We start from the raw sequence: 27530 nt of genomic DNA on the forward strand, positions 1-27530 counted from the left end.
TGTTCCAGAATATTTCTTCACAGGTCACAAAGGGCCAGGCGCTGTCTCATATTTCATACGCACCAGGAAATATATTTGAAATGTTTACAATTGAATCATATATTTTGTGACAAAAGCATATTAGTAAGGTTTATTTTCGTCTCGTTGATAGTGAGAGAACTGAAGCCAGAATATGTAGGTGACCTTTGACACAGACCCCCTGACTGTATTTGCTGTGCTTTTAATGTGACGACCTTCTGTCTGTTTATCAATAGCTGGACAACCTGGACGAGCAGGCTGCACAGATCAGAAGAGAGCTGGATGGCCGTCTTCAGATGGCAGACCAGATTGCCAGGGTGAGTCAGACTCTGCGGGGGACTCAGATAGTTGTTAATATGCTTTGTTATATAGTTAATATGTCACTAATATGGTGTAACTTGTGTAAACATTATAGTGTGAGCTGCCACCCCCGAGAGAAAATTTTGTAGAATGTATAAGCCTGTTTGCACATTTTATGTGTTTTTTTTTTTTTTTTTTGCATTAAATTAGGCATACATCATCCGATAAAAAGATACCAACACCAGTCCTGGTTTTAAGATTTTAGAAACTGTAACATTTACTTCATTGCTCCTTTTCAGCTAAGTCTTCTCCTTTATGTTAAAAGGGTGGCAAGTTCCCCAAATTTGTGTCTAAAGAGATGGAGGCTATGTACATCGAGGAGCTCAAGTCTTCGGTTAATCAGCTGATGGCCAATCTGGAGAGCATGCCTGTTTCTAAAGGTGGAGAGTTTAAACTCCAGAAGCTGAAACGGGGACACAATACCTCCATCATCGACATGGGCCAGGAGGACGAGAACACACTGTCCAAGTCTGATGTGGTTCTTTCCTTTACTTTAGAGGTACAGTGCATTAGGAGTGAGCTAGATCAAAATCTTGCACTACAAAATTTTGATCAGGATTTCTAAATGTAGCCAAATGGAGGGAGAATTATCCTATAAGAATATCCAAATTCAAGTAAAACTGCATCCTAAAACCAGGGCTGCCATCAGCTACTCGTCTGCTCCAGGCTATGTATAGAAACCGACAGCAGACCTGTTCATGGGGCTGAACAGACGCTATGTGAACAACCATTTTCTTTCTTAACGGGGACCATGAGTCACCTTGCTATGAGCTTGAGATCAGTTATCACCACAGAACAGGGAGCAATAGCACCTCATTTATTATGATGCAGTGCTATTTCAGAATCAGGAAGTGCAATGTGCAAAAATATGACATTGTTTTTCAGTTATTTAACACAGGAATCAGCACATCAATATGGATTTTGAATGCATAATTATTTACACAATTGCGGCTATTTGCATGAGGTGGCAATTCCACAGTACTTTATTTAAGGTTTGTTTTTCAAGTCAGTTTAATTTCCAACTGTAGCAGCTGAAGGAAATCCCCTTTGAACAAACCTGGACAATCTTGAATCTTGTTTAAGTCAGCTGTAATATAGAATGAGTCTTGTAGAATTTTGATCATTATGGATATGTAGAATTACAGTATTATTATTATTATGAAGCTGGGATGAGTGATTTTTGCAGTCCATTTTGTAATACTCCTTGAAAGTAAAACAGTCATTAAGTCTATTTAATTTATGTTTTAAACTCTGTTGTTTATTTTTAGAAATTGGATCAGATATAAGTATTATTCTGAACATACAGAATCTCCTTGAGCTGATTCTTTCCTTAGTCTCTATGTAGATGTTCTATTTATGGGTGGCAACATAGCATGCATCTGTAAAATATAATGACACATCAAAGATGGATCCTTTTTTTTAAAGTGGATGGATTATCGTGACAGTACATGTACGTCTGCCTTTGGCTGTCACAGTAGGAGTTCACAGTTGCAATATACTTGCTTCCTCTTGCAGTTTTAGTACTATATTGTATTCAATGGGTGATTAAACACTATGTAGAAGATGTAAGGTGATAAATTATGCCTACAGCAGCTTTGATGAAAAAAGAAGTTTTACTATACAAAATAATAGCTGCTATTTTTTTTGGCCTTGTCTAGTAGAAAATCAGCTAAAATCTGCATTTTTAGTAATGTTGGGGCACTGGCTACTAGGGTAAACAGAGACTAAGGTTGGGGCAGTGCATCTAAAATGTCTAAGTACTCTACGTGGAAGGATATACCTCCTGCATATTATTTTTTGCTCTATGTCATCTTCAAGAGAGGAATCAGTACTTGTATACAACCTTCACTGAGGTGTTTGTGCTTCCCAGGTGGTGATCATGGAAGTGCAGGGGCTGAAGTCTTTGGCTCCCAACAGGATTGTCTACTGCACCATGGAGGTGGAGGGAGGTGAGAAACTGCAGACCGACCAAGCAGAAGCATCCAAGCCAATGTAAGGCCCTGCATGTGTGCCCACACATTTTCACACATATTTATATGACTATTTTACTAGACAAAATGCAAACTGTGACCCTTTAAACTTAACCTAGCTTTCAAACTTTAATGTCAGCCTTCCTCTCTGAAAAAAAAAAAATAAAACAAACAAAAGAAAAGGACAAAGGTTTTGACTATAGCTTAACATTATTTTTTGTAACATTATTAAAATCAAATGTGCCAAGCTCTTAAGTTTAGTCTGAATGTAAATGATGTCAATTCTTTTACATTACATTTTTGCTAAGCAGCCATAGCTAAACACATTAGCTGCCTTTGAATCAAGTTACTCTATGTCAAAGTGAATGAAATGCTCTCAGTCCTGTTTTTTGGACTTCATTGCTGTCGACATAAAAAAACTCAGACCAAGAAGACGACTTTAACAGTTTTTGCAGTACAAAAAATGATATGCAACTGGTTGCAGGTGTGAAGTAATCAGACAAACTGGAAGTGAGGGCAAAATGATTAAGGCTCAGAGTTAAAAGGTCTTGAGTGTATTTGAATATGTTTTAGACATTTTCCCATAATATAGTTTTCCCACTGCCTATAATTCAGCTGCTGACTATACATTTCTGACAACCAGACAGAGAAGTGTTTTTAATTATTTATTTTATCCAAAGGGGAAAAAGTCATTTAAATATTTTTAATGATCTTTTCAATAATGTAACACTGTTCATTTGAACGTTTTTCAGCTCAGATTCTGTCCCATTCTTTTACTGAACTTTGGTGCCTCCTGAGAATTGCTTCAGACGCCCTGAGTAAAATCCACTTGGAAGAAATCCACTTGAAATTTAGAGTTGCCCTACTTTGCCAAACTCTCCTACGTTCTTGGTTGTAGAAAAACTCTGGCTAGTGTTCTGTCATGCGTCATTCCCTCTTGAAGGAACTTTGCATGTGCAGCACTAAGCTATTTAAAAAGAAATTAGACTGCAGTCGAGCAAACTTCAATTTACTTCTTTTATTCTCTGAGCTCTATCAATTATTTGGCCGTGAGCAGCAGAGTCGACTGTTGTAGACATAAAACCTACCTGCACCTGAAACTGCACTTAATGAAATATCGGTTTAATAAAAATTTGCTATGAGACTCAGCAGCAGATCTCTAGACCTGTGGGAAAACAAAAACCTTTACTGTACATTTTGTTACAGCTGCTCTGAGTCACCTGTGATTCACAGCTGAGGCCAGCAACAACCTTTTTGACCAGGCAGTTCCTGCCTCAGCCAGTTGAAGTGTGAACATTCAGTGTGTAATTCTACAGTATGTCAAGTACGAAATGAAATGACATGGTTTGTAAATTTCCTTCCATTCTTTGATTGTCACAATGATTTGGAAGTATCCTAAAACACTTTGTTATCTAACATCATGTTGTGGCAGTTCATTAGACCCTATTCATAACAGTGATGATGTCAGTGAAGGGAAATATATCTTTTTTGCTAATTATATCTACATTTTTTCATCTAATTAACCAGTATTGCACAGAACAAGGTACAAGAGGTAGCATCCATGAAACATTCATGTAATCATGAGCTATTTTAGAGCCCAAATGTCTTCCTCTGATCTTCCTAAATCAAGAGCCATTTTATCAAATGTATGAGAGAGAGGTGGAGGCACATGAATGAGAGAGGGGTTTAGAGGAGAAAAAGGCAAGGATTGTGTGCATACCTGTCTTTATTACATAGTGTGGACTGGTTGTTTTGAATGCCATTGTTGCAAGGACATTAGCAGGTCTTTTTGAAGATTAAGACTTGGTTTTAAGGAATAAAGGTTAGGTGAGGAGTGTTGTTAGACATTCACACTAGTTCCTATGGTTAAGAGTAGGGTAAGTGTGTGTGTGTGTCTTTGTGTATTTTTGTATACCTAGAAACTACAAACGTGTTATATAAATGTATTAATCTACACACTGCTGCAGTTGTATGTATACAGTAGTTGCTCGAGTGCTCAGACTGACATTCAACTTACTACGGTTATTTTACACTTTGATGAATTGGTTAAAGGATTAATACAGTTAACATTTTTATGAGAATTATGTTTTAGTAATTAAGTAATGTAATTTTTAAAAGAATGGACCCACTTGAGTACACACAGGGTTTTATATAAAGTGATTAGCCACAACATTAAAACCACCTGTCTAATATTTTTTTAAGGACAGAGGGTATTGTATGCTGTACAGATTGTAAAGTCTCTTGAGGCAAATTTGTGATGTTGGGTTATATAAATAAAATTTGACTTGACTAATATTGTGTAGGTCCCCCTCGTGCTGCCAGAACAGCTCTGACCCATCGAGACATGCACTCCACATGACCTCTGAAGGTGTCGTCCGGTATTTAACATCAAGACACTAGCAGCAGATCCTGTAAATTGTGAGGGGGGCCTCCGTGGACTTTCCTTGTTTCTCTGGCACATACCACATACTGTATGCTTGATCAGATTGAGATCTGGAGACTTTGGAGGCCAAGTCAATGCCTGTAACTCCTTGTTGTGCTCCTCAAGCTGTTCCTGAACAATCTGTGTAACAGGGCACATTATCCTGCTGGCAGAAGCCACTGCCATCAGGAAAGATCATTGCCATGAAGGGGTGTGCTTGGTCTGCGTCATTGTTTAGGTAGGTGGTGTCAGAGTAACGTCCACATGAATGGCAGGACCCAAGGTTTCCCAGTAGAACATTGCTCAGAGCATCACACGGCCTCTGCCAACTTGCCATCTTTCCATAGTGCTTCCTGGTGCCACCTCTTCTCCAGGTAAATGACAGACACACCCATCAGTGAGCCTTGAGCATCCATGACCTTGCTGCTGGTTCACCGGTTGTCCTTCCTTGGAACACTTGGACTATTTTGGAGACATTCTGACCCCGTCGTCTAGCCTAGCTCTTGTAATAACCACTCATATCCTTAACGCTTCCCCATTTTTCTGTTTCCACTTGTTGCCTAATGTATCCCACCCCTTGATTGGTGCCATTGTAATGACACAATGAATGTTATTCACTTCACCTGCTAGTGGCTTTGATGGTGTGGCTGATCGATGTATTTTTAGCACTGTCGCATCCATTAATAGACCTTAAATTGATCCACAAGGTCACCTTCACGCTAGTACAGAGTTTCCATATGAAATCAACACAGCAAGGCACTGGTTCCTCTCCATCAGTCGGCAGCTTCTCTGCTCTGAACTGCAGCTTCTTTATGTACATTAAGTTGCAATTAATTATGAATGTTAGAACTACTTACAAGATAAACAGATTTCCAAGGCTGGAAATTGACACCATGTCCTCCTTACCTCCTTACAGAGAGAAAATTAGAGCCTTTATATTATGTTGCTAAGGCTGCACAATCCAGCATAACATGTTGGCAGCCCCAAGTGGTAACAAAAGCCTCAAATATGTTGTGTAACATGATTACAGTGAAATTTATTCTTACTGTGTCTTAACGTTGGTTTTAATCATTTGTTTGTGAGATTTAGCCCAGCCATTAGTAGTTTGTGCTGAACGGATAAGCTCACATTTTTTCAGAAATATCTTAAAAAATATTGGTCTTTTTATTTGTGTCCCCTGCAAAAAATAAATCCCCTTTAAAGGAATAGTTTAAAAATTTAAAGACGTTGCCTTTTTTCCAGGAGTTTAATGAGAGATTTCATAGCTGAAACTGGGCCCACCAGCCAGTTAGCATAGCTTAGGATAAAGACCTGAAACAGAAACTAGTCTGGCTCTTTGGAAGTCTAGAAAACATCCACTGCTCAGACTGCCGAAGGTTTACCTTAGCTTCTGCTCTGATTTTGAAGTCATTTTTATGTTAAACAAAGACTGGCGATTTTGTCCACCATCACTTTAGAAAGGGATCTCTTTGCAGCATCTATTAACAGGAGATACAATTCCACCAACCAATAACTCTAAAAGTGTACAAGGAATTTCATTCAGGTTTTGATTTATGATAGTCTTGAGATCAAATGTGTGAGCCTGGTCCTTTATATTTGGAGTCCAGTTCTCCCTCTGTTTGTGTTGGTTTGCTCCAGGTGCTGTAGTATTGTGGTACTGTATGTTATAAATGAATGTGATGCAGTACAGTGAAATAACTATGATCTGCATTGCAGTGATATTTACAACCCTTTGAAACTAAGCTGAACCTTTTTTCTGTATATGAATCGTTGTCTTTGTAAGGTATTGCAGATGGATCTTATTTTCATTTTCTTTTAATGCATTTTTTTTATAGCATTACACTTTGTGTATGAAAGATGCTTTGCAAATTAATTGTCTTACTTATGAGATTTGGCGACCGAGTGTCTTTCTGTGTGGAGTTTGCATGTTCTCCCTGTGCCTGTGTGGGTTCTCTCTGGGTACTCCGGCTTCCTCCCACAGTCTAAAGACATTCAGCTTAGGTTGATTGGTGACTCTAAAGTGTCACTAGGAGTGAGTGTGTGTGGTTGTCTGTCTACATGTCAACCCTATGATAGACTAGTGAGCTGACCAGGGTGTAGCCCAACCCTCGCCCAGTGATAGCTGGGATTGGCTTCAGCCCCCTGTGACCCTATTCAGGAATAAATGGTATAGATAATGGATGGATGGATGTTTTAAATAAATACAATGCACTTAATAGCATAATTTAATTTTAGCCTGGCCCTGCTGCTGTCTGTTACAGATCCATGGAATAATTTCCCCTGATGAGATGGGTGTTTTGTTATACTAAAGAAATCTTGCCGTTTTAAACATGTCTGCTATATAAATAGCACAAATGCATTTAAAACAAGTGACAGTGAGGCAGAGGAATAGTTTGTGTGTGTGTGTGTGTGTGTGTGTGTGTGTTATCCTCTGTGGTTTTGTCCTCTCTTTGTCACACTGTAGATGTATGTGACACTGCAGTATTTCTTCCTTTTTAAAAGTCTTCCACTCAATCATCCGTCTTTGTGATCAAAAGATAAACTGCAAGTGTGCGTTGTCTCTTTCTGTTGTATACTGCAATCCCTGTGGCCCAGAAACGGTCAGCTGCTATTTCAAGGCTGTACTGAAGTAAAGACAAAAATGATTTCAAACAGGGAATGTATTTCTTTGATGACTGTATTATTCTTCTATTTAATGTTGTTTACTCATATTTTTCTATGTAATTTTAGGTGAGAAGGAGATGAAAGTAGTCTTTCAGACTGCAGTTTTAATTGACAAGTGAAAGCATTTTAGTGATTGCTGGAGATGAAGTCACTGTGTGAGATAAACTGTGCTCTCACTGACACTAACCTCTGGAGAGTCTTTTGTTGTGTCTTTCAGGTGGGGGACCCAAGGGGACTTCACCACCACACACCCTCTGCCTGCTGTCAAGGTGAAACTGTTTACAGAGAGCACAGGGGTACTGGCACTGGAGGACAAAGAACTGGGCAGGGTAACTCTTCTTGTGATTTTTACATTTATTAACAATACAAAAATACTGTGATCTCAACACAGCCATGAGAATAGTGTAACCAGGACTCACATGTCCCACGAAGGAACACCAAACTTGTAATTGACACAAATATCAGCTTCTTTGGATGATAAAATAGGCCAGTGATACAGTCTCCAGTATACCATAATTTGGACGTGATTCACAAATAAGCTTTCATTATTTTTGCAAGTTAAAAAGTAGAGGCTATCAAAATAAAATGTTTTGCAAATAAAAAAAACTCTAGTTCTGTTCTAGTCCCACTAAATATTTATTTTTCTTTGGACATTTTTGCAAGTACTAGAGGAGCGAACAACACATTTTATGTGAGTTTGCTCCCAGTAAACACTCAGTTTGACTTTGACACTATGCTTTTGTTTCACGAGCACCCGATTGAATTACACTGCTCTGCTTCTCTCATAAGGTAGAACTAGGTTGACAAAAACATGTCCCAATTCTAACAACAGATTTCCAATCTTTCAGCATTTCTGACTCAAATGTAGAGAGAAACGAGACATTTCTCGGTTTTTCCACCTTACACTTTCCTGAGGTGTGAATGTGTAAGGTTGCTGTGATAGATTGTGGAGGAAGGTGGTGCTGCTGGTTTGCGTTCAGGCAGTAGTTCGTGAGGCGTCCATGTAGCGGCAGTGACCTTGGCTGTGACAAGGCTCTTTGATCTCCCACTGCAGCAGTGTTGGCAGGAAGGCACGCTTCCTCAAAGCTCTTTAACTCAGTAAAGACAGATTAGGCCTCTTCTTCTGGGAGGCGGAGCAAAGCGCTGGTCTGGTTTTCTACCCTGACTCAATTAATTCTTTTACCTTTGAAAATGTGAAACACAGACACATGTAATTCACTAGTCATACACAAACACACTGATTGGTGTTACTGAATGTTGCACAGGATAAGATCAAAGATTTACCTCCTGGGTATCAGTGCTCATATTTATGAAGTCTTATTTTAACGTTTGATTGCAGGTTGTCCTCCGCCCAACTCCTAACAGCCCCAAGCAGTCAGAGCTCCATAAGATGACTGTGACCAAGGCTTGCCCTGACCAAGACCTCAAGATCAAACTGGCCATTCGTATGGACAAACCACAGAACATGAAGCACTGCGGGTAAGCGAGACGCTGCCATATATGCCTCACAGTGGCATTCTTATGTGCCTTTCATTTTCCATGTCTTTTGTACAGAAGTCCAGCCCTCTCAGCTCCTTGGCCTCATTTTTACTCACATACTGTGGAAAAATACTGTGAAGTGCACTACTCCCTCTGGTGGAAACCAGTGTGTACTTTTGTGTTTTTAATTAAACGGTACAAAGAAATTCAAAATATTAAAGGCAACATTACTCATATTCCATTTATGTACCACTTAATGGGTTTCTCATTTCTGTAGCAAACCAGTTTTTGTACATCAAATATAATGAACTGTTTCTGTGCACCAGGTACCTTCACTGGTTTCTTTTGGTTGTGACATGTGGACTGGGTTTTGTCTCCTTGTGTGTGAATAATGTTTTCACAGCTATCTGTGGGCTTTTGGGAAGAATGTCTGGAAGCGCTGGAAGAAACGTTTCTTTGTCCTTGTGCAGGTGGGTTATCTTTGAGATAAAACGGTGTTCAGCCAAAGTGAAGCAGCAGTGACCCTCTTAGTCGAGGTCATTGCTACTAAGGATTTTATCCCATTAGTCATGTTTAAAGGTCTCTTTACACCTACTGAGTCACATAATTGAGCACATCCCAAGGATAAAAAGAATTTGAATTTGCATATACATGTATTGCATGTATTATTATTCTGAGGTTGTTTACACTGATAGGGAGGGAAAGATGAAGTTTAATCAAATGTGTAGACTGCTCTTTATTTAAAGTCACTGACTATTACTTCAAATTTCATTACTCATGGACAATACAGAATTCAATAGCATAACTATGTCTGTAGCTGGTTGAAGTGACAGTTACATTTTTATTGTAGGTGAGTCAGTATACATTTGCCATGTGCAGCTACAGAGAGAAAAAGTCTGAGCCACAGGAGCTTCTCCAGCTGGACGGATATACTGTGGACTACAGTGACCCTCAGCCAGGTGCGATGGCACACCTACATATTGTACTACAGGTAAATGTACTGTACACACACATTGTAAAAAAACTAATTACTTGTACTTGATTGTGCCTCTGTCTCAGGCTTGGATGGTGGCAGGGCTTTCTTCAATGCAGTGAAGGAAGGTGACACTGTGATGTTTGCCAGCGATGATGAGCAGGACCGCATCCTGTGGGTCCAGGCCATGTATCGTGCCACCGGCCAGTCTCACAAGCCAGTCCCACCCACTCAGGTCCAGAAACTTAACTCCAAAGGGGGTGCTTCAGCCCAAATGGATGCTCCCATTTCTCAGTTCTGTAAGTAGTCTGAAATACAACATGGTTGCTTAAGCAGAAGGCAGTTTTCATCCACAAAGCAGTGAAAGCTCTAACCCATAAATGTCTCTCACCATGCGCTCCACACTGCAGTCACACAACGTGCTGGTAGAACTAACACACAAGCACGCACACACGCCTTGATTTCTCACAGATCCCTCCAACATCTGATGGACTTGCGCTCATTGTCACCACTCCCACGATTTTTAAAGGTGCAGTTCCATGCGAGTCCATCAAGTCTGTTCACAAGGAACAACCAACCCGAAAAGGGTCTTTATTGTATAGTAGCAGAACTTGGTGTGAAAACCTAAATGGTTCAGCACACATTAGATTTGAACATTCAAGCCTGCTGGGGTTGAATCCAGACTGACAGTGCCAGGATGTGCTGCTCCTGTCATAACCATAGACCTGTTTTAATCCGGTCATAGCTGTTGAGGGCAACTGTGTTTCTGATGAAGTTTCACAGGTTGTTCCCTTGTCGCTGAATGACAGCTAAGACAGACATGTCTAAAGTTTTAACCAATCTGTTACTGTACTTGCACCTCTAAGCAGCCCACAGGTCAGGTAGCAAAGTGAAGGTAAGACTGTCTACGGTAGTGTGTACCAGCATCCGTACCAACTTCTGTTGTTATCATCTCTTGTGTCTCCCTCATTAAAGAAGGGGAAAAGAAATATATTTTTTAAAGTATTACCATAAATCCAGCTAGCAACATTTTTCTTCACACAATCTGCATATAGTTCAGTATTGGCCAAGTCTGCCAGTTTTATTTTATTGTGGACCAGAAGTTCAAACTAGCTCATAACACTAACATAGACCTTTCCGACCTACCAGACTTCAATGTCACATACTGCTTAGCAATCCACAATAATAGATCCTGCTATTCAGAACAGAACATTTTTTGTGTGCATCTCTTTTATGATTTTTGTTTTTTTTCCTGAAGGGTTGCAAAAAATAATTGGCATTCAATACTAATAGAACAAACTTAGACCAAGGATTATAATTGTAGTAGTAGTAGTAGTGGTAGTGGTAGTAGTAGTAGTAGTAGCAGTAGCAGTAGCAATAATGATAATATAATTGTAAAACTCCCCAAATTTATTTCACTGTTTGTTGATCATGTCATTGTATTACAACTATATTGACTACTTGAATGGGATTAGTTTTTCAGAATCCTATCACATATATTCTATGTTGTTTCTCCATTGGTTTCTTTGTCCAGTATGTGATCGTTCTTGTGGTTAGTTGACTCCTCTGATGCCAGCTGTTGCCATTCAAAGCCTCCTCACAGTGGCACAGACTCCTTCCCCCCCTCCCTGAAACATTGTGGCACACCACACATACATGTTTCACCCCCTGGTGGTCTTGAATGGCACTGGGACCATAACATACACTGCCCTCCTGACTCTGCTGCAGTGGACCCATTGGAGACAAGAGAACTATGAAGGTTCTGATCTGCACACATTTTAAATAGTTTTGTCCCAGTCAACTAGTTTTATACTGGAAAGTGATTTAGTGCACACACAGATATTCTAATAAATGTGAACAGGCTTATTTGAATGACACATTATACAGAAAAAGAAAACAAATTAATATTATATATGCAGATATAATTATTAAAATGTCCATTGGCTTAAAGGGCTACTCCATCAGTTAAAGCCATAAAATTGGGGAAATTGTGAAGCTAAAAAAGAATGGTCATCTTTAAATAGGCTGAAACATTAGTCCCTAGTACTGGTCAAAGTTCTGCCAAGTTCAACTCCACACCTTCATTTACAGTAGTAATGCAGACTCTCTGATGTGAGGGGAAACACTGAAGCAAAGCTTGAAATACAGCAGGCTTTCATGTTTGGCTGGGGTGGAAAAGTTGGTGTATAAATAAAAGCGAAATGCAGTGCAATAGAAACAGACCTAGTGAATAAATCACAACATGCATGAAGCATTGACTTAACCATCCACAGAAGCTTCATCTCCACTGAAGAGACTAAAACATCCGGTCTGTTTCACTGACACTCTTCTACTTGCATCACCACATTGCACCCTTTAATTTGGCAAGGGTTTGATAGCACCTAACTGGAATATTAGCACCACCAACTGTTTCTCTCCATGCGCCCAACTAACTGTAGTGAGTGAATATGCACATATATGTTTTATTTTTGGAAATTCAGTTAATAATTGCGCTATTTTGGATAGATACTTCAGGTTCAGCGGTACTACTGTAACTGTGACAAATGTATAAAATCAGTTGAGTGCTCCTTTTAAAAAGCATTTTAAAATGTATTCATAAGATTATGATGTGTTATCTCACTGTTAAGTACACTTCCGTTCTTTCATCTATAGTGTTGATTTATTTGAACGTTTCCAGGACCTTCATAGTCTCTTTTCCTTTTAAAAAGACACGAGCTTATTTTAAATATAAAACTGACTGGGATTTACTTTTATTGCGTTAGTGTATGTGTTCGCCAATATCCCTTTTAAAACTAAGCTTGCTGTTTGATCTGCAGTCAGATCGAGTGACAGTGCTTAACGTGTAACTCTTGACTCCTTAAGTACTTGTCCAGAGTTCAGTATAAATAAACTGCAGTGGAGTGATGAGGATTGCAAATTCTCTCTTCCTCTCTCTGTCTCTGACTTTTGGACTCTGTCTCCCTCTTTTTCTCTTGAATATGCGTCAACATCTGTTGTCAAGTTAACATATCCTCACATGTACTCTCACACACCACTGCTCACAAACTCATGTTGGTATAGGCTGTTATTTTTGAGTTATGTTTTCTTCTTCATGCTTTGCCTGTACCCTTCTTGAGTAATGCAGCTGCTAGGTCAGGGTCTCTCGTGATTGCTCTCCTCCAGCCTTGTTGCTAGTCTTTATGTTATTCTGGTTTGTCCCTTCTTACCCTGCTGTCTTCTAGCTGGACTCAAGGGTAAGTGCTTCCCTGTAGCCGGCACAGTTCAGATAATCCCCGCCGATTATCTGACAAATGCAACGTTCTTTCTCTCTTCTTTCCCTTTTCTCCTGTTTCACGTCTCGTTTCATGTCTTAGACATTAGTTGATAACTTTTTGTTTTTGACAACCTCAACTTGAGGATCAAATTATAAGCATCCATTCGTGCCAGTATAGGATGCATGTATTTTATTCAAATAACTTAGTGACCCAGTAATGGTTAACGTTGATAGTATACTGTAGTTGTTACTGCATAATTGCCTTCTCTGTTTATTCATATTGGTCATGTGACCCCCTCAGAGTAAAGCAGTATGATGATAAAATGTGACCTCTTGTTAGAAAAGCAAGTAAACATTTATAGGGAAGCATTAACATTTATTATTAATCATATGAATTTCCAGAGTTGAAAACAAACTGATAATTCTTCTAGCAGTTAGAAAATTCAGATCATCATGTAAATTTATTCCAAACTAGAAATGTGGATAATGTATGAATAATGATGGTCCTCTGTGATGTTTTTCCAAAATAAATTTGATATGTGACTGAAATTTGTTTTGACATTTCCAAAGTGTTGATCATGCTTTACTTCAGAGGGCATGATCGCTTTTAGTTCTCTTTCTTTGAACGTTTCTCCACAAGAGTTGGCAAATATGTACGCGGAGTATTCTGAATGCCAAAGACAAGGAGTAGCTAATGCCGCCCCTTCTTATGATAAAATACTCCGGACCCCCCCCTTCCCCCTCCTCCTACTACAGTAGATGGGCCTGTAGATAGTGTCTAGACCGGTGTTGACACCTCTAGCAAGGAGAGATCTCATTTTGATTTCTTTTGATTGCCCTTTGTTTGCCTGAACAGGAGAACACCTGTGTGATGTGTCCATACTTTTGTACAAATACAGGAGTTTCGTTGATTTCCCCCATCTCCCAGAGAATGATACCTCTGTCAGCCTCATGCTATTTACCCATGTACTTGCACCAAATTGTATTGCTACCCTATTAGAGTTCTCTGGTAGTGGTATGCCTGTTAGTGTGCTCTGTAGAGACCATGAATACACTGCAACATATTCAAGTATTGTCAACTTGCAAATGAGTACAAATGAAAAGGAATGCCAAAAAAGAAAAAAAGCTGCAAATTTGAAAATGGGTCTGCAGATGTGCATGATATTTAAAAGCTCAGTCAAAAGTCACACTGTTCTCTGGCATGTGAGAATTCATAAATGTATGCAAAAGTACTCGCCTATTCACTTTGGTAATTCTGCTTATGGTTGAAGTCATTACCAAGAGGTTCTTGTAAGTTGTTTAATCCTTATTTAATCCAACGAGACATAACCCACTCACTGTGTATCATAGCCCAGCCCCAGGCACCTTCTGTTTATTCTTTTGGATGTTTTCTTCCTACCTCCTCCACAATGTCACTTTCTCTGTAATTCGTCCCTGAGTGAATCTTCCTCTTGTGGTCATCAGTTTCCTCTGCCTCTTGTCCGACCACTGTCTTTGTCCCATAAAAAGGCTGTCGTACCCATCAGATCTTTTCATCCTGTCACCTTCTCTGATTCAGCACTGGCCTCACCTCTACTGCCATTCTCTGCCTTTCTAGACTTTATGTGTAAACAGTCCTTCTGTTTTACATTATGACTTACTGTACCTGTGTTGGCTTTCTTCCTTGAACAATCTTTATTTCCATTGTCCACATTTACTTGTCTCACAGGTTTTCTTTCTTAGATTGAAGTAAAAATAAGTTAGTCCTGAAGTGTAACCCTATGTAGTTTCCTTACAGCAAATGTTTAGCGCTTGAGTCACACCCTTTCCCCCTTCCCTCTCACTAACCTGGAGGTTAATAGATGTTAGTTGGAATCTATGTGGTACCTTGGCCCAGCCCAGCTAAGATCAGGCCTCCGCTACCCACCCCCCACACCCCTTAAGTCATCATCACTCATGTCTGTGTCTAATGCATATGACACCTACCACTCATACAGAGGACATGACTGCATCTCTTATCTACGTTGAATCATCCTTGTCCCCATCGTTTTGTATCTCACAGCTGTTTACAGAGCACAGATGTGAACTCTTTCTGTTTAGAGAAGTAAAAACCAGATTATTCCACCAGTGTTTTCATCAGCCATAATTAATGAATTTCATTATATTGTTTTCATAATTTGATGTCACTAATGTCCTTTTGTAATTGAATTTAACAGAGCAGATTTAGTGTTTTAAAAACATCCTTTAGACACAGAGAAGGCTAATCTCACAAGTTATGAAGCAAGACTTTTATATTCACCAGAGACAAATATGTGAATCTCCAGTAGATAACCTTTTTCTTGAATTAATACTTTAAACTGTAGTATGTGTTCAGATAAATCATTCTTTTGCCATATTGTCTTTTTTTACTAGCACACGACTTTAATATTTGTCAGCACCTGAGTGACATTAAACAATTGCGAATGGCAGAATCTATTGAATACATTAACCAGACTGCATTTAATTTTATCCAGCAGCATTTCTTTAAACATGTTTTAGATTTCCCCCACAAAACATCAGGGAATGTGACATACTAAGATGCATGCATGCACATACAGTAGAATCTCTAATCCCTCTGAGCTTAGCTCCAGATCTATAGAGACTCATCCACCAATGCCTTAGACCTATTTATGCTGTCTGACACAATGCAAGTTGACAATGTAAGCTGTAAGTGTTTATAATTTGCCCTTAGAAGTAGCCAAAAAATCCCTGGTGTTTTTTTTTTTTGTGTTGTGATGGAAGACTTGCTGTTTGCCCATGCATCACTGACGTCTTCTCCTCTGAACCGTGTGCTTTTCCCTGTACCGTTGGCTGGATAGACGCTGACAGAGCTCAGAAACATGGCATGGATGAGTTTATCTCCGCTAACCCCTGTAGCTTTGATCACGCCTCGCTTTTTGAGCTGGTGCAGCGGCTCACGTTGGACCACAGGCTCAATGACACCTTCTGCTGCTTGGTGAGTGTGTCTCTCTGCCCATCACCACATAATACATTTATCGCAGAGGGCTATTCTTGTCAGCTGATCTGCAGCCATGCAATCCCCATCTGTGTTTGTGTTGCACAGGGATGGTTCAGCCCAGGCCAGGTGTTTGTCTTGGATGAGTACTGTGCCAGGAATGGGGTTCGAGGTTGCCACAGACATCTGTGTTACCTGCGCGATTTGCTGGAAAGAGCAGAAAGTGGGGCTATCATTGACCCCACTCTTCTCCACTACAGTTTTGCTTTTTGTGCCTCCCATGTCCATGGGAACAGGTGTGCCCTAGTCCCTCTTTTAAAATGCCTTGCTTCATAAGTGACAATGTTGAACAGGATGTGAAAGTGATAGAGCAGGTGGGCACACTAAATCTTACTGGCCAAGAACAGGATGGAAAAGCCAACCTCATCAGAAGCATTTTTTGTCTTCCATTTTTGTAATTTTGCCATATTTTTCTTCTGTTGTTTTTGTTATTGTTATGATAATTTTTGCAGCTTTTTGTGTTATATGTTATGTTGGTAATCAGTTGCATATCTCTACATATTTCCTTGTTTTCTACCATTTTTCTTTGTTTTCTTTTCTCTTGTTGCCATAGTCTCTTACTGTCCATATTATTCATCCTCCCATGCGTCCGTTAAAGTCAGAGAGGGCAACAGTTACTGGGGGCCTCTGAGCTATGAGGCCCTAATGTCTCCAAAGAGCTCCCAAAGCCCAGATCCTCGTACTGCCTCTAAACGAGTACACATATTCAAGTTTAGAAAGAGAAGGGATTCCAAAATACCACTCTTTCAAGGGCAAAGAAGGTGAGATGTTTTCATTTACTTGTATGTGTGACACAAAGGCAACTCAGGAAACAATCTCACAGTCAGTTCCTGGGGAGCTAAAAACTGTCAGCCAGTTTTTTTTTTGTTTTGTTTTTTTTTGCTCCTGTGATCTCAGATGAATGGTTGCAGAAGTAAAACATTAAAGTATGTGGATGTGACCCTTTCAGGCCAGATGGGCTGACCACAGTGAAGGTGGACGAGAAGGATCGCTTCGAAGACATCAAGGAGCGGTTGCGTGTGATATTAGAAAGCCAGATTGTAAATTTCAGGTGACTGCCAACTCACCAACTGCACATCTAACAATCAGTAAAGTCACAAAACCTTCTCTTATTGTTTCTGTCTGTATCTTCCCTTGAAGATATTGTTTCCCCTTCGGCCGTCCAGAGGGTGCACTGAAGGCCACATTATCTTTGCTGGAGAGGGTTTGTACTTAATAAAATAAGCATTTTATACCCCATGAAACAACAACTGTGATATAATGAAACAATGTTACATAATTACTGTTTAATGTTGCCTGTAGGTCTTGATGAAGGACATTGTGACTCCTGTTCCACAAGAAGAAGTTAAAGGAGTTATCCGCAAATGTTTGGAGCAGGCCGCTCATCTTAACTACCAGCGGATTAAAGAATATGCCAAAATTGAAGGTAACCAGAGAAAACATCACATAATTACTGCTGCAGTGAACGTGGTAATACTATAAAAAACATCGTCTAATCAAACATACCGGTCAGAATTAAAATGTGAGTGTATGCAGTACCTTCGTTTTGTATGGTTTCAGATTAAAATGCTCTGTCAGTGGTTGTGTGTGGATTAAAAGTAGAAGAACAAAGGACTACACATACTATATATTCCCAGTATTGTTCTAGTATGAGACTGTATTTGTCACTTATTTATTTATTTATTTTACACGTGGTGAATTCACTTGGAATATGGTATATTTGTGTCCATATCCCAAATGATTTGGGACAGTTTGTCAGTCACTTTTTGTCTCTCAGTCCAATAACTCTCTCCTTTGTTTCAGGCCTGCTTTAGCTCTGTGCTGTTCTGTAGGTCAAGTTGGCTTTTGTGTAGAGGTGTGTGAGTAAAAATGCATTCAAATCCAAAGCCCTGAAATCTGTTGATGTGCTGATTTCATATCGTGCCTTGAATAATCAAAGCTGTGTAGTATCCCAGCCTTGATGACTGGACTTGTGGGTTTAGCTTTACTGAATGTCCTCTCCGACTCCCAGCTCCCAGTCGATGTACACTGCCCTTCTGCCTCTGTCTTACTGTAGCTCTTACCTCTCTGATTCCTCCAGCTGACTCTGCCCTCCCCCCTTTACACCCATTTGCCTTGATATACCAGCAGCTCTCCTGTCACCTCTATCTGTTGTTTTTGATGAAGACCACTATCTTTCACACTCTGTCTCTCCCCGTCTGCTCTGCTTTTCTCTTCCCTCCCACAGTTGTTGGCTTTGCCACAGTTATCACTTTATTTGACCTCTTTACTACTGTATGTGATTAGTGGCTTTTAACCAAAGGAATGCTGGGATTGAATGCCTCCAAACCAGCATCAGACACCTGCATGTGCTTTGAGACATAACAACATGGCCTTTCTTTATTGGCATGGATTACATATCAAAAATTACATCAATGACAAGACATTTTAAAATGTCTTATTCTCTCTTGCTGTGTCTTATTTTCCAGTATATCCATCAAATGCACTGACATGCACTTGGCATATTTATACAGAAAATGATGTTGTTTATGCCTTGAACTAAATCCCTCAGGGTGCTAAAGATACTAAGGATTCAGACCTTACTATCTTGCCATGGAATGTGAATTTACTTCCCACTGTCCTTGTGAGGCGCCTGGTTCAAAACAAACCAAACATTTGACTTTACTACTGGGCCTCCTGCTGTGCAGAAAGTCGCTTTCACCTGGACAGCCCTCTTCCCATCAGCCTCTGACCTCCAGCTTTCCCACCTCTGACCCCAGCCTCTTGCATGCCCCAATCCTTTTTTATAGGGAAAAAGAGGGAAATGTATGAGCACCCTGTCTTCTGCTTGGCGTCTCAAGTGATGGATTTAACCATCCGTGAGTACCTTCGTCATCCTGTCCCCAGTTTCTTTCCTTCTCCTCCTCCTTTTAAGCACTCTTCACCTCATCACCCTCCTGCCTCTTCTCTTTCTTTAGAGATGTTGCCTGCCATGATTTTTTTTTTTTTTTTAAATCTGTGCCTTTTGTCTGTGAGAATGAGTGGGGAGTGCACCAGTTGAGAGATTTGAGCAGTATCACACTGAATCAGTCGGGGTTATTTTGTAGTACCATCTGTTTGTGATGGAAATGAATGAGCAGTTTGGTCTGTAAGCTTCTTTCTTTTGGTTGGATGCCCATTCCTTTGACTTGAATGCATTTTTACATTGCTCACATTGTTATTTCCTCCTATCATTTGTTCTGATCATGTGTCAGTAGTGTGCTGTGTAGAACAGGTAGGCTATTTTTTTTTTTTTTTTTCCCCCATCGTGACTCCGGAGATAGTGAAGGAACATCTGTCGACCGAGCTATTGTATGAGGAGTAAAGGGTAGGGTGTATGGATTCAACAGCTCCTGTTTGTGTTTTAACTTGATAAAAATCAACTCAACTCACTGTGTGTGTCCTGTCTATGATCCTGATGGCTGTTTGTGTCTTACCTGTTTACAGTAGTCCAAGCTTTTGTCTGTTTGTTAACAAACATCTTATTACTATTTTAATTTCAAATTTTCCACAGGCTAATGTTTCAGTGTTTCTGTCTTTTATTGTATGTTTGTGACATTTGTCTGCTGCCTAGAAACCTCACTAAGTGGAGCTGAAATCATCTCAGCAGATTTTTCTGAAAGGGCCACATGGTGATGAATAACAACTCTGAGCTTTCCCCGTAACGTGACAATAACCCTAGAACTGTGCTAATTCTAAATATCTCCTCTTTATCTTTTCTTTCCCTTTTTCTCGCTGAAGTTGAGAAAGGTCAAAAGGATCAAAAGGATCCAGGTGAACTCCTGTTTAGCTTGTGGTTTAGCCACAGTGCACACACACATACAATACACGGTATCCACACAGACCTTACCCTTCACCTTTTCACACAGATATACATGTTATCAATAGAAACAGACCATATGCATGCATGCACAGAATTTACCTGTAGTACATCTTCCATGCACTATATTAAACAGACTGCTAATATACACTTTCATTTAAGTTCTCAAATGTCTTGGCATGTTTTAAGCATCTCTTTAAGAAAAATAAACACAGTGGAGTGTATTAGTTTATATTATTCCAGATCAAAACTTCAGTTTGTTCTGGAGGTTTTATTTCTGTTTAATTAATTGAGATTGAATCTGACATTCAGTTTATTGAATAATTTTGTGGCTGTCCATGGTAGAAACACAGATCAAACAACATTTTTTTGCATGAAAATTTAGAGTAATACGATCACTTACATGAGCAAGTTTTAGCTTTGCCTACAATCTAAAGAAAAAGGGTGACATAAGCAACATTTTAATGAAACTGTTACCAGCAACTGAAACACAAATTAACATACATTTCAATTAAATATTGTACTTCAGAGAATTGAATTGTATACGTACAGTCATTTTCATAATGCCTTATATGACCTGATGGAATCATACATTCAAATCAAATCTGGAAGTCATTTTAGACACTTAAAGGGTCAGTTCAACCATATTCCTAAATAAATAAATAAAATTCCCCCTATAGTATGTAGTCATGGAGATAGTTACAGTTTCACTGCAACTTCAAGTACACCTTTCTTCTTAATTTTTTTTTGCTGTCAGGTGAAACACAGAATATTAAACTTTAGTAAATGCTCAAGGTGTTCAGAGATATGGCGTTCATGAGAATGGAATGGATGGACAACATACAACAGTAAATCATAAAACATAAGAAATGCTAAGACCTACCACACAAGCCCATATACTGTAAGACAATTTACATTATCAAAACATAAAACCTGGATTGAATCTGCTCATCTTTAACCAACCAACTAAACATTTGCTTCTGGCTTCGTATATCTGCTGTTGATAGTTTTGTCACCACTTAAACCAGTGTAAATGAACCAAGCTTATTTGCATGGCTGTATGTGGAAAAAATAGTTTGTTGTTTCATGTACTTTTGGTGAACTGGCCCTTTAACACTTCACAGTAGTCAGACAGATTGAATATTGGTGGTGACTATCTTAGGTTTTAACAGTGCAGTTTATCATTTTAAATGCCATGATGGATATATTACATACAGTCTCTCTCTGTAATGGTCCTCGTGAAGCCACAAAGGCATGCCATGCTGCCCTGCTAGACCAATTCCTGATGCGGCTTTTAAGATCTGCTCTCAGAGCTCAGAACATTATGACCACAGAATATGTAGTTACTGTAATACTGGTCCATGTGATCCATCCATTAGTGTCGATTAAATGCCCCTGAAGATAATAGATTATCACAGATATTTATATAGCTCTGATTTCCCCTGATGATAAACTCTTCATGAGAATTAAAGGCATAACCTTGAGAAACAGAATGAGGGTTTTTATGTTCTGTTACAGCCACAACAAATAAATGGAATCATGAAAAAATGAATTAATATGGCTTGAGTAGAAATACCTGAGGAAACACTGAGAAAATGTTACTACTTAGTAAAATAATAGAGAAACAAAAACAAAAGACCCCAGTGAGACCTGCAGTCTCAAGACCACTACTGTTTTATGTAGAGTTGCGTATTTATGTGCTTTTGATTTCAGATTTGTGTAGCCATTCAGTTCCATGTTTAAAACGCACACCTTTCATTCCACATAGTCATATTGTTTGAATAATCCCATTTCATGACGTGTAACTGTCTAATCAGATCATTCTGTCGGCAAAGGTACAAGCAGGTGATTTGGAGCAAATTATAGACCAAAGACAGCAACTATTGACAAGTAAAGGCGAGCCAAACCAGCTTTTAGTGCAAATTACTGTGCCTTTAGTTGATGGCAGATAAATCACCATCGCACTGCAAAAATATTCATTACATCAATCGATTGGTATTTTATTTATTTTGAGTGCTTTTAGGGAATACCACTCTAGTGAACCAAACACAATATGCATTTTACTGAAATGAGTAGGACTTGTTTGGGTGACTGTGCAAAAACTATGACATGCTAATTTTGTGTACTTTTATTTAGATGTATAAAACAGATGTAATTCCTTGTAGTTTGGAAATGCTTGTCAAAAAATGTTTATAAAATGTCTTTAAAAGTTGTAAACATTACCATAAATGTAATCTTTTAGATTTTTCTTTGTGTTTATGTCAGTAAGGTTAGAAATGTATGCACAGATGCAGATACAATCATTACTTTTTACCAGTTCCAGTCTATAACAACTCAGTGAGTAAGGAAAAAAAACAAAGAGCTTGATTCTACTGAGTATTGGACATATATTTGCATATGAATTGAAAAATTTAAAACTGATTTGTTAGAAAACAGAAGTAATGAATTATTTTTGCAGTGTGTGTGTGTGTTCAGTGAATGTGTTTTGACTACCGTGCGACAGCTCCTTATACAGATGGCTTATTCAGTACTGCTTTGTAATATGCATGTTTTTGATGCCACATTGCACCTCCATCTCAGTGCCACCATTCTTGTGCCTGACACTCTTCCAACATAAATCTGATTATCCTACAAACACATCAGTTCTGTTGCTTTATGTCATGCAGCCCAAAATGCATAAAAATGAGAACACGCTTTACTTGTTTAGGGGGTATGGTAGGTAAACATCACAGTGTAAGCACTGTGTTTATACTTTTATTAAACAGACAAAAATATAAACAGGAAAAAGCATCTGAGTAGTCATAAACCCCCCCCTGGAATCCTTCTCTGTGCTTGACTAACCACTCATCCCTCACCCTCATCCTTTTGTCTCAGAGAACGTAGGCCGCTTAGTCACGCCTGCCAAAAAGCTGGAGGAAACAATTCGCCTGGCGGAGTTAGTCATAGAGGTCCTCCAGCAGAACCAGGAACACCATGCGGAGGTGAGTGAGAACCCTCTCCGCCTCTCCTCCTCAAAACACTTTCCCTCTGTGCTCTCACTCTTATCTCACTCCGCCCCACAGCAGGGAGCTAGTCTTATCAGTCTGCTATAAATAAAGCTGCTTTCATCTATGGGTAGCTGAAAAAAAAAAATTAAAAGATGAATTTAATTAAGACAGGCTCTAATTGGTGTTCGACAGACCATGGCTACGTGGAGTCAGAGCGCTGTGTTTGAGCAGCGGCTATAAATTAGGTAGAAAATGATAAAATGTGTGCAGTCCTTTCCTCTGCTTGTAGCCGAGTTGCAATGTTATATATGTCGTTAAAAGCGGTATTTTACTTAGGGTAGTTCAGACAGTAATACAGGCTAATATACGTTACTCATGGCTTCTACATGCTCATAATGTTGTATTATCTTTCCCCTTTGCATCAATTAGAAGACAAAGTAGTCAGGGGTGGAAGTACTTCGATTTTTTTTTTTTTTTTTTAACCTAAGTGAAAGTAGCAGTACAACATTTGCAAAAATCAATGCATTCACAATCCCATTTAAGTAAGTAAAAATACAAAAGTATGAGCTAAATAAGTTTAAAGCATCAAAATTAAAAGTTTTCTTTCCACAGAAAAAACATCCCCGTGAGTGATGTTATGTATTGTTACATTGTAAATATGATACAACAAGAGAGGATAATGTGAGTGATTAATAAAGTTGCAAATAAAAAAACCTCTGCTACACAAATTTGTATAATCTAAAAAAAAGTGTCTCTAAAATTAGCTTTTTTGTGCAATATTGCATTACCCCTTTTTGCCTCCCTGTATTATTTAAGGAGTTTAAAGTTGTATTTGATTACATCTAAAACGTGCTTTTTTTTTTTGTTGCAAGAACTTAGAAGCCAAAAACATCTAAAAGCATTGGTCTAATCTGTGTATTATAAACTTATCATACCTTTATTTGATATCAAATCTTGATCTGACAAGTAGCAAATTGCTGTAGCTGTCAAATTGCCAATCAGTGAGTCAAAACTACAGCGTTCTCCTCTCCGTCCTATTTGCCACTATAAACACTGAGCTGATAAGAAGCATGGTGAGCATGTGTAGTTGTGTAGATCTGAAGGTGATCCACTGTGATCTTAGAATATGCAGATAAAGCAGATTTATTGTATCTTTCTGAATATGCTTGACAGGCGGCAGTCACAAGTTCTGGAGATCAATCGGTACAGTATTTTTATATCTTTTATTTCTCCCCATCACAACCCCCCTGTTTGGCATGTGCGCCACTATGGCAAGAGGCACCTATAGGCAGAGATTGAACTCATAGGTACTGTAGCAGTGGGTGGGTTTGTAGGCTTAGAGCTGAGTGCAAACCTGTTTAAAAAGTAAGAGGCGCTGTAACTTGCACAACATAATTGTGACCATAAAGCATGTTCATTGGGTCATGAAGAGGTTTCCTTTCTCTCCAAGCATGCTGAACTGGTAAAGTTCCCAAAGTATGCTTCATGTGAACCTTTGATAGTTTATTCCACCATAAACATTTGTTTCCCCTCCATCCAGTGATTACTTTCACAGTCCACACTTGTTCAAGCATAACTTCCCCAGCTTCTCCTCTTCCATTTCTCTCCACTGTCTAGTCTAAGTTTACAAGCCCTTTAAAAAAAAAAAAAGCCTCAACAATACATTATTGTTCAGTACATCTTCCTGTGTTCTCACTGTCATATGATTGGTGACTATCCAAGCAGGGAAAAGAGGTATGTAGTTGAGCTGAATGACAAACTCCCATAATGCTCTGTGCATGTCCAGTACTGTAGATGATGCCACGTCTCTTTCCCCTTCAGCATCAGTATGCACCCTCAGGATTGATTCCTTGACACATATAGTCTGTCTGGCTGAACACTGGGTCCGTTGTAGAGCTCTCAGGGTCCTGTATGTCTCCCTTAAACACTATCAAAGGTTGGAGGCCACTCTGCCTGGCCACCTTTGAGCCTTTCCCCTTACATCACCTGTTGAAAACCTTTATGGCCCTCCCCTTTATCCCCACCGTCCATAATAAGAGTATCTCTCCTTGAATGTGATGGAGAAGAGTTTTGTTTGCTGCCTGTTTTTTAACACTAGAATGATCAAGCTTTTAAATTTTGGAAGTGGCTGGTAAGTAGACAGGTAAGTAAGGTTTTGACTGCCTTTATGGTGGTTAAGCCAGACGGGAAACATAACTGAAAACTACAAAATAAAGCATGCAATATAATTTGGAAAGGCTAAGCTTAATTTACCGAAGTCAGCAACTTGTTAGTCTGAATGATAAGCCAAGCCAAGACTGCCAGCTCAGCAACTAATGCACTTCTTCTGTCAAAGGGTGAGGAAGTCCTGACTGTGCTGGGAAACGGTCAGCTGAGTCTCAGAGCCTTACTGCACTTCACTGATTGGAACACTTCAACACTAGATATGCTGTGTGCTGCAGTCATTGGTGTGCCTAGGCAAAGATGTGCATGAGTCACATTCACATCTAGTGGGTTATGGGTTTGTCAGCGATGTGAATGGTGGACGCCGTCATCTCTTGGCTTAAGAGAGAAGCATGCAGGGAGCTCCACATTTGCATGAGAAAAACCTTAAATCTACAGATACTGTCGTCAGTATAACAAGGCACAAACATGCAACCCTACTGTGTGATTCTTTTGCCAAGTATAAACTGGATTTGCAGTCAAATTAATTCTGCCTTTAAATCCTAGTCTTTATAAATTGTGGATTTAATCTCAGAGTACTGTATGTGACTGGAAACAAACACACACAAATCATGCAGACAGGTGTGATGGTGTGTCCTTTCCTTTCTGCAAAACAATATTTGAAAGGAAATGCCCAGAAATGTCAGAGTCCCCAAACTGCATGAAACAGTCACATAAGGATCTCTGCAAGACAAAAGAGGATGTCTGAAGCATATACCAAGTTTGACTTTTGTGAAATATGCTCATTTGCTTTCTTGCAGAGAGCTAGATGAGAATATTCATCATATCATATCTCCTATCTGCCAGTTAAACATGGAACTGGACCGAAGAGATGGCTAGCTTAGCTTAGGATAAAAACTAGAAACACAATGAAACTTAATACTAGTTTTTGGCTGGGCACAGTGGCTAAACCAAAACTGGTGGTTTTTACACTTCAGTCTTGTACATATTAAACAAACAAAACATCATGTAGTGATTGGAGAGCTAGTCAAGCTACCACTTCCCTCTTGTTGTGAGTCCTCACACTAGGCTAAGCTTACTGGCTGCTAGTTCTAGCTTCATATTTAGCACACAGGTATGAGAGCAGTATCAATCTTCTCATCTAACTCTCGGTAAGAAAGCAAGGAAGTGTATTTCCCTTTTTTTTTTCCTTTAACACACATTAAACATACATGCACATGAATCCAGTGGTATTTGCTTTTGAGACTGATATGCTCCAGTTGTATTAGTTCCTCCTTTTTTGTCTTTTCTCCTTATGTCTTCATATCTCTTAACAGGAGACCTTGTTCACCTGCTTCCTTTCCACCCCTGCTGTGTTTCTAGGCATTTGCATGGTGGACAGACCTCATGGTGGAGCATGCGGAAAACTTCCTGGCCCTTTATGCCATCGATATGGATGCCGCTTTGGAGATCCAATCTCCCGAGAGCTGGGACAGCTTCCCTCTCTTCCAGCTGCTCAACGACTTCCTCCGGGCAGACTGTAAGCCCTCTGCATTTATTTTGTAGCCACGTCAGGTATTTCTGTGAATAAAAGATGCCAATGTCTTTCCATCGCTTCCTCTTTTTGTTTGTACAGATCATCTGTGCAATGGAAAATTCCACAAGCACCTTCAGGATCTGTATGCTCCTCTGGTGGTTAGATATGTGGATCTGATGGAGTCCTCCATCGCACAGTCAATTCATAAAGGCTTTGAGCGAGAGTCCTGGGAGCCTGTAAAGTAAGGAGCCTTTGTCTTTAAAGCTAGGCTGTAGGATAGTTGGAGGTGCAAGGCTGTTCAGATGACAGACTGACTGTGTGGAGGCTGAGAAATCTGGGAGAGCAGCTGTAATGTTCACCTGTAGGTTCACTTTTAAAGGATGAGCCAAGAGTGGGCTGATAACCTATTTTTTCTGTGAAAGAAATAGGTTGTTTATTCTGAAAATAGTCTTTGACTAATGTATGTGTCTTACCAGTTTCTCTCTGACACATTGGGGTCAGGGTAACACCTAATATGTCTGTTTTATTTTGTGAACTAACCTTCATAATATGTGCTTTGACAGGCCTCTGGTCTGTTGTGTTGCTGTTATGATTTATTTGTTGTGGCTTCCACGCTTTTGCTTTTGCATTTTGTTATTGCAAAGATTTTATGAGATTTGTTAAGGTAAAAGACTGATACTGTATTTGTTTTTTTCTTGTACTTTGTATTTTTCAGTGTTATGTCGCTTCTCCCTTTCACTGCATTTAATACAGTATACGGTCAGTATGGACATTTTTCAGACCCTTTCAAGTTTTCTACATTTTGTTATGTTTCATACTCATCTTTAAATTGATTCAGTTCTTTTTTTTCTCA

The 27530-nt window shown here is 39.4% G+C and overlaps 1 protein-coding gene across 13 annotated transcripts in view; it reads left to right on the plus strand.

Moving 5' to 3' along the window:
• Positions 1 to 27530, plus strand: part of cadpsb (Ca2+-dependent activator protein for secretion b) — a 70312-nt gene that overhangs the window by 30151 nt on the left and 12631 nt on the right. For 4 of the 13 annotated variants that reach the window (XM_020598160.1, XM_020598152.1, XM_020598164.1 and 1 more), the window contains 20 exons: positions 255 to 335; positions 644 to 877; positions 2249 to 2370; positions 7652 to 7763; positions 8774 to 8913; positions 9317 to 9383; positions 9764 to 9872; positions 9973 to 10185; positions 13108 to 13119; positions 15977 to 16113; positions 16222 to 16409; positions 17123 to 17224; positions 17314 to 17377; positions 17476 to 17599; positions 18963 to 19031; positions 22886 to 22992; positions 24172 to 24201; positions 24724 to 24732; positions 26524 to 26680; positions 26777 to 26918. In XM_020598160.1, the coding sequence (XP_020453816.1) occupies positions 255 to 335; positions 644 to 877; positions 2249 to 2370; positions 7652 to 7763; positions 8774 to 8913; positions 9317 to 9383; positions 9764 to 9872; positions 9973 to 10185; positions 13108 to 13119; positions 15977 to 16113; positions 16222 to 16409; positions 17123 to 17224; positions 17314 to 17377; positions 17476 to 17599; positions 18963 to 19031; positions 22886 to 22992; positions 24172 to 24201; positions 24724 to 24732; positions 26524 to 26680; positions 26777 to 26918 (2219 nt within the window). Of the gene's footprint in view, positions 1 to 254; positions 336 to 643; positions 878 to 2248; positions 2371 to 7651; positions 7764 to 8773; positions 8914 to 9316; positions 9384 to 9763; positions 9873 to 9972; positions 10186 to 13107; positions 13120 to 15976; positions 16114 to 16221; positions 16410 to 17122; positions 17225 to 17313; positions 17378 to 17475; positions 17600 to 18962; positions 19032 to 19932; positions 19966 to 22885; positions 22993 to 24171; positions 24202 to 24723; positions 24733 to 26523; positions 26681 to 26776; positions 26919 to 27530 lie in introns of all 13 variants that reach the window. The other 9 variants (XM_020598161.1, XM_020598158.1, XM_020598156.1 and 6 more) reach the window with 8 other exon arrangements.

This window comes from Monopterus albus, unplaced genomic scaffold (genome assembly GCF_001952655.1).
Source record: "Monopterus albus unplaced genomic scaffold, M_albus_1.0 scaffold36.1, whole genome shotgun sequence".
Classification (NCBI taxonomy): domain Eukaryota; kingdom Metazoa; phylum Chordata; class Actinopteri; order Synbranchiformes; family Synbranchidae; genus Monopterus; species Monopterus albus.